The sequence below is a fragment of the Clupea harengus genome, chromosome 11 (genome assembly GCF_900700415.2).
Source record: "Clupea harengus chromosome 11, Ch_v2.0.2, whole genome shotgun sequence".
NCBI classification, from domain to species: domain Eukaryota; kingdom Metazoa; phylum Chordata; class Actinopteri; order Clupeiformes; family Clupeidae; genus Clupea; species Clupea harengus.
The window spans coordinates 14,258,626-14,264,927 of NC_045162.1; the positions used below are offsets into that span (position 1 = coordinate 14,258,626).

The following is a 6,302-nucleotide window of genomic DNA, read 5'->3' on the forward strand; positions in this document are numbered from 1 at the left end:
TTAGTTTGTATTAAAAAATAATACTAATGTTAGCTAAATAGTAAATGTTCCTTGTAATGGTACATTAACATCATTTGTGTCATGAGAACTAATTTACATGGCTGTATACTGTTTGTAAAATGAACAAACGGTTATTATTATTATTAATTAAATGGTGATGGCTTGTGATAATATATTATTAATAGTCTACATACTTTCCCCTGAAATAAGATACAGGACAAACAATAAAGAGCACTGATTTGAAAAAGGTAACTCAGATTATTAAAGGTGGATACTGGTGAGGGCTGACTTATGCTTTCAGAAATCAGACTTAGACATCTTAAATTATGTATAGCAATTGTTTACATTTTTCTAAAGGATACAGAGCATCCAAAGCGATGAATATACATGTTACAAAAACAAGTGACATAAGTCGAAAAATCGCCAGTTGCTTAACCCCACTGGAAATTCAGATTCAATGATTTTAAGTGTTGAATTGGATGAAGTCGTAGGTTTGAAGTTAGTGTCTATATGCATCCGACTACCAACAAACAATGAATATTTAAGTGTCCCCATTTTCAAGAAAAAAAGTTAACCTTAGCGCTATCCCACATGTTGCATAATGCCTTACGCCGAGCAGTTCCTACGGTTGTTTCCAGCGCAGGGTTGAATGTTTCCTCAAGGGAATGCGAAGCACAAGCCGTGCTCAGGCCACACGGGATACAAGACGAACAAACAAGTGTTAATTGTGCTTAGTATGTAGGTGCGTGGGTTCACAGTAAGAAAGCTCGGACAGTAGGAGTCAATTGTCCAAGGGTTAACAGCGTGATGATACCAAGCACTAGGGATCCATGAGGCTACCGTGAGATGAGGTGGAACAATTCGTTTTCGCTTACCATTTAATTGGCTGTCCTGTAGCATCGTATGTGTACACGTGAAGGCCTACCAGTAGGAATCTGTGCGCTGCACCGTTGCCTTTACGCCCTGGGGCGACCTGCAGCTGCTTTGTGAACATGGGATCGGTTTCACCGGAACAATTACAGATTGTTGGCGCTGCAGTCTTCTGATGACATGCCTCGTCTAGATCAAAGAGAGGCACAGGTGGGAGTGCATGAATGGTCATGGTTGTTATGCAACCTCAATTAACTTGAATAAACAGTCCCTACCGCTCGCCTGGTTCAATAGTTCAGGTTCCGTGACGAGACCTGCTGCTTGGAGGGGTGAAGTTTAGACGCCGGATTGGACGAAGCATATTGCCACTCCCTCATACAATTAAGACCGTCAAAATAGTAACAAAATCCGTGGAATTAACTTAAATGTGTTTCATACCAACTTTAGCGACGCGTGGGCCTGTATTAGATGTGGGCGAAATAAATGTGCATCTCCTTTGTTTTCATTACAGAAAACATTTCAAGGTTTGATTCTACTGAGCAAAACTAAACATGATGTCATCAGTGCAGTATTCCAAAGGTAAGATGAAAATATGTTTTGTTAGCTAATAAGTGGTAAATGTGATTTTTACATGCCATACAGGAAGGTAGCATAAGCCTCTAATTTAAATATTAGACAAATTTGTCTTAAAACCTTCAGTGTTCTTGACATACATTTTGAATAGTGACCTGACAGTTAATACCCATTATGAACATTAACTACAGAAATGAATTATTCCCTGAAGACCAAACAGGGCAAAACATTTTTATAGCAATAGGTTCAGTGAAGCATATTTGAGTAATGTTTATTTATATTTCAATTGGTGGTTAAACGGAAAGCTTCAGATAAATGCTTTCTTTACTGCCCGTGCTGTTACAAATTCTGTATGCTTTCAACCTGTACCTTAATGTTCATGCTGTGGTTCCTGTGCGACAGACACACCTGGAACCACGATCATTATCAGATGCAAATGGATTTCACAGATGGTTGTCCGTCTCCTTGATTTTTCAAACAGGTTTCCTGGTCGTTTTAATATGCCAAGTATGGCTTCCCTCATTTGTGTCAAGTGAGACAACCACCCAGGCAACCAGCTCCTCCATGACCACGGCAACATCTTCTGACTCCATGACAACTGATTCAACTGCAACAAATGCAACGGAATCTAGCACTGCCGCTACAGGAGCTGCCTCTACAACAGGAGCTGCCTCTACAACAGGAGCTTCCTCTACAACAGGAGCTGCCTCTACAACAGGAGCTGCCTCTACAACAGCTGCCAATATGTCCACGTCCACAGCAATGGCAGCCACCCCTACAGGAACTTCTGTTACAAGTGCTGCAACGTCAACATCATCTTTAACTACCATGGTTTCCACAAGCATGACCTCTAACATGACCACAGGTAACACTGCTCAGAGTAAGACTGAATTACTAATATTAGGGCAGAAGTATCCTAGATAAAACGTGTATCTATAAAATCTAGAGATTATCTGTTAAGAAGAAAACACAAAATGTACAATTACACTGCTCCACTAGGTGGCTGAAACAGAGATACAGCTAATTGTATAATCTGTAATCTATAATTGTCTGTTGAAGGCATTAAGCGGTGCTGTATGAACTAATCTGTTTCCACCTCTCTAGGTTCAGTGAGTAGCACCAGCAGCCCCGGCAACAGTACCATGGGAGGCAGCTCCAACAGCACGGTGAGGGCAGGATTTGGAACAGTAGAACCATGTGTTGTCATCTCTATAACCATACATAGAGGGCCTGTATCCTAAGAGTTAGTGTTTGCAGAAGGCTATAATATGATTGCGCAATAGTTTGAACTACAAGCATAGTAAAACATTAGCTAAAATGAACAGGTAAAAAAACGGTATTTTGTTATTTTATATGGCTAATTGCTCGTTGCAAGTCGTTGGTTGTAAGTACATGGCTAAATCAGTCCTTGTGTCTAGTGTAAAATATCTGTCCCTCTTTTGATGGATAGGAATTCTCGTTGTCCTATGTCATGTAATCTTTCAGTCTGACCATGTACTGTATTGACATTGTCTGGAATGTAAGATTAATTTAGTGGAGTGTTTTTTTTTATATCTGAATTACTTTGAAAGGTGCCAGTTATGTACTGTGGAGGAGAGTAAGCTTTATGTTAGCCTCATCCAGAGGAGAATGAGCGAATCATTACTGAAGAGAGTGAGCTCAATGTGACCTTTTGCCGGAGGAGAGTACGCTAAATGTTATCTTCTTCCCCCTCACAGATCTCATGCCGTACCTTCACTTGTGACGGTTCTAACTGTTACTGGATGTTTATGAATATGAGCTCCAGCACCTGCCCTTCCAGTTCCAACTACTGTGAGGTGACTGGCAATGAAACAATGAAAAACCCTGTTTTGAATTATTACATTGAAATTAAACTTAATCATTCAGTTGTATTGTAATTAGATTTTCAGAGCTGAACATATCTGCCCCTCTTAATGGTTAATCTATGTCAAAATGATCATTGTTTCTTTTGTTTGTTTGTTTGTTTGTTTTTTTGTTTTTTTTATACAGTTTCGGAGATGTAATGATTCGATGTACTCAGTGGGATGTGTAGACTCATGTGACCTTGGCTCCACTCGCTGCGTAAACGACTCCCAGATCGACTGCGTGAAAGACTGTTGCAACATGACGGACTGCCTCAACACCACACTGCAGAATATGGGAAACACCCAAGAAACCACAGGTACCTACATACATTTGTCAAAGAGGGCAAGGCTTAAAGGTGCAGTTCACGATTCCTATCCAATGCACTTTCTGCCAAATTCAGCCAATTGCTCCAATGGTCTTCAAACTGTCCATTCTGTGTGTGTGCCTAAACCCACAGTCCTGACTCTGTAAATAGGAAATAAACAAAGTGGCCCGGACTGAGCCATATACTATTCCAGCCAATCAGCACATTGCTTCAGGAGCATGGAAAGGAGGGGTGTAATTTGACTAGCTTTTGAGCTGAAATATGAACCTTTAAACCTCTGTAGGTCAAAATAAAAAAGGACTAACTCGAAACCGAAAGAATAGTTACCCGTTCATAGAAAAAAAATCTAGAAAGCCTTTCATTTTATTAAGTCAATATTTTAGAAAATGATCAATAAGAATGGTATTGTATCACATTGCTTGTGGGCTTACTAATACCCAATTATCATTGCATAGCCTGCTTCACTGTAAATGACTGCACAGACAATAAGACTTGGCTGATGATCCTGATTTCAAATCGGAAGCTTAATATAACCATTTTATTTTGTAATGTCTTTTTTTTCTTTTTCTTTTCTTTCTCGCATAGTCGCTGCAACAACCAAACCCAGTACGACTACCACAACAACCACAACTGCCAAACCAAACAATGTAGGACTCACGAGTATAATTACACAAGTGTTATCATGTTAAACATAATTTGTAGTATTATAAATATATCAGTAGCAATTATATATTTATGACATAATCCTAAACTTATATGAAACTTATTTTCGCATGTCCTCTGCCTGGGAGCAGGGGATGAAGTGTAAAAGTCTTTCCTGTACCGGAGAAAACTGCTACACCACTGCTAAGGCAGAGATGATGTGGTGTTACGACCCACACAAATATTGTCAGGTAAATTAATCTGCATGGAAACTCCCCCAGTAATATTTGTTTCTAGTCATGAGATTCATTGATTAGAGCACTGGCTTATGCTAGATGTCTGCGGAATTAAACACATATTCATTTCTTTGATGTTTTTTTATATTCACCTTCTTTGACTTACCTATAGTTAAAGAAGATGATGGAGGGATCGGAAACGAAGTGGATGTCCGGCTGCACCAGTAACTGCACCCAAGAGACAGCCTGCACGGATGCGGCACAGACCTGCCACCTGGAGTGCTGCGACGCGTCAGCCATGGGTGATTGCCTTAAGCTCGACGGCAAGGTGAACATGCCCAACTCAGATGCCAGCAGAGCCATATACTCCCCCTTTATGTTGCTGGCCACCTCTGTGATGGCATGGCTACTCCTCATGGGTGAACCGATGTAACGTCTTCGGAGGACATCCAAGCTGCCTGCTGCAAACGAAGGAATTAAGACCGGCTCTCAGTTTAATGGAGTGTATGGGTTTATGTGTGTGTGTGTGTGTGTGTGTGTGTGTGTGTGTGTGTGTGTGTGTGTGTGTGTGTGTGTGTGAGTGTGTGTGTGTGTGTGAGTGAGAGTGAGAGTGAGAGTGAGAGTGAGAGTGAGAGTGAGAGTGAGAGTGAGAGTGAGAGTTTGTGTGTGTGTGTGTGTGTGTGAGTGTGTCTGTATGTGTGTGTGTGAGTGTGAGTGTGTGAGTGTGAGTGTGAGTGTGAGTGTGAGTGTGTGAGTGTGAGTGTGAGTGTGAGTGTGTGTGAGTGTGAGTGTGTGTGTGTGTGTGTGTGTGTGAATTAGCTGGTTGGGGAGTGCATGTGACAGTACACATGCATGCCATAAGTCCATATGTGTGAGTGCATGCTTTGTGTTTTTATTTGTGTTTGCCTCTCTCCCTCTCTCTCTCTCTCTCTCTCTCCCTCTCCCTCTCTCTCTGTGTCTGTCTGTTTGTGAAGCTTGAGCCTTTTAGCTGCAGGAGGATGATTGATTTGCATTCCACCTCATGCCTCCTTGTTTACTCAAAATCTTAGAGACACATTCGTCTTAGGCACATACATCAAGTCCAGCATGTAAATTCATGCTCGGAATCAGGTGTCAGCATAGCACTGACTCATGTTACTCACATTCTATTGCTTCTATGTTGTATGTGGGATCACTCCTTGGTTGTGTTTGACATGGGGATGTTACTGTTAACCAGATATTTATTTTCAGTTATGACATTAGTAAATTGAGCATTCTTTAACACTTCTCTTTGAGAAGCCAGCCAGCACTGTAATGTGACAGGACAGTGTTTCTCTCATTCTCATATATTGGTAATTTAGCAAACATGCAAAGCAGACCCAAAGACAATACAATATTGGCAATGGCATTGTAAGATATTTGGCCTTACGATGTTGTTTACATTCCCTGTTATGTGATAATGGGCCTCATGCAGGAAGCGATATACAAACAATTTCCTCTTATTTTTGTTTGTATCCAAGATTTGCTCTTATTTTGTTAGAACTCATTGATAGGATTCACCATTGTTTTTTTTTTCTCTTCACTTAGAGTGGTTGAGAGCTATCTTACCAAGATAAGAAAAAATAACAGCTATTTTTCACAGTCCACAAATCGATTGTCTAACGTAACCTGTAAATTTGAGGAACATACAAAAATTGTGAATATCATATAATCAAATTTACACACTTTGTTTAGGTTTATTGAACAGTTCCTTGATTTCACTACTGCTCAAGTTCTTCTTCTTCTAACAACTTTTTTTGGTGGCATCTCTC

General features: G+C 40.5%; 1 protein-coding gene across 1 annotated transcript; it reads left to right on the top strand.

Annotated features, from left to right (window-relative positions):
• The first annotated feature begins 1,381 nt into the window (after nucleotides 1-1,381).
• Nucleotides 1,382-5,056, top strand: LOC116222401 (integumentary mucin C.1). The gene is made up of 8 exons (XM_031576240.2): nucleotides 1,382-1,449; nucleotides 1,925-2,308; nucleotides 2,548-2,609; nucleotides 3,162-3,260; nucleotides 3,454-3,625; nucleotides 4,220-4,281; nucleotides 4,429-4,527; nucleotides 4,685-5,056. Exons 1-8 carry the CDS (start codon nucleotides 1,422-1,424, stop codon nucleotides 4,943-4,945), a joined length of 1,167 nt encoding a protein of 388 aa, XP_031432100.1. The 5' UTR covers nucleotides 1,382-1,421; the 3' UTR covers nucleotides 4,946-5,056.
• The last annotated feature ends 1,246 nt before the right edge of the window (nucleotides 5,057-6,302 follow it).

Excerpts from the sequence above, each read along its gene's own strand:
- LOC116222401 (XM_031576240.2), top strand. The coding sequence starts at position 1,422 with ATGATGTCATCAGTGCAGTATTCCAAAG. Across the intron at positions 1,450-1,924 it reads ATCAGTGCAGTATTCCAAAG|GTTTCCTGGTCGTTTTAATA; the intron begins GTAAGATGAAAA and ends TTTTTCAAACAG. Across the intron at positions 4,528-4,684 it reads ACCCACACAAATATTGTCAG|TTAAAGAAGATGATGGAGGG; the intron begins GTAAATTAATCT and ends ACTTACCTATAG.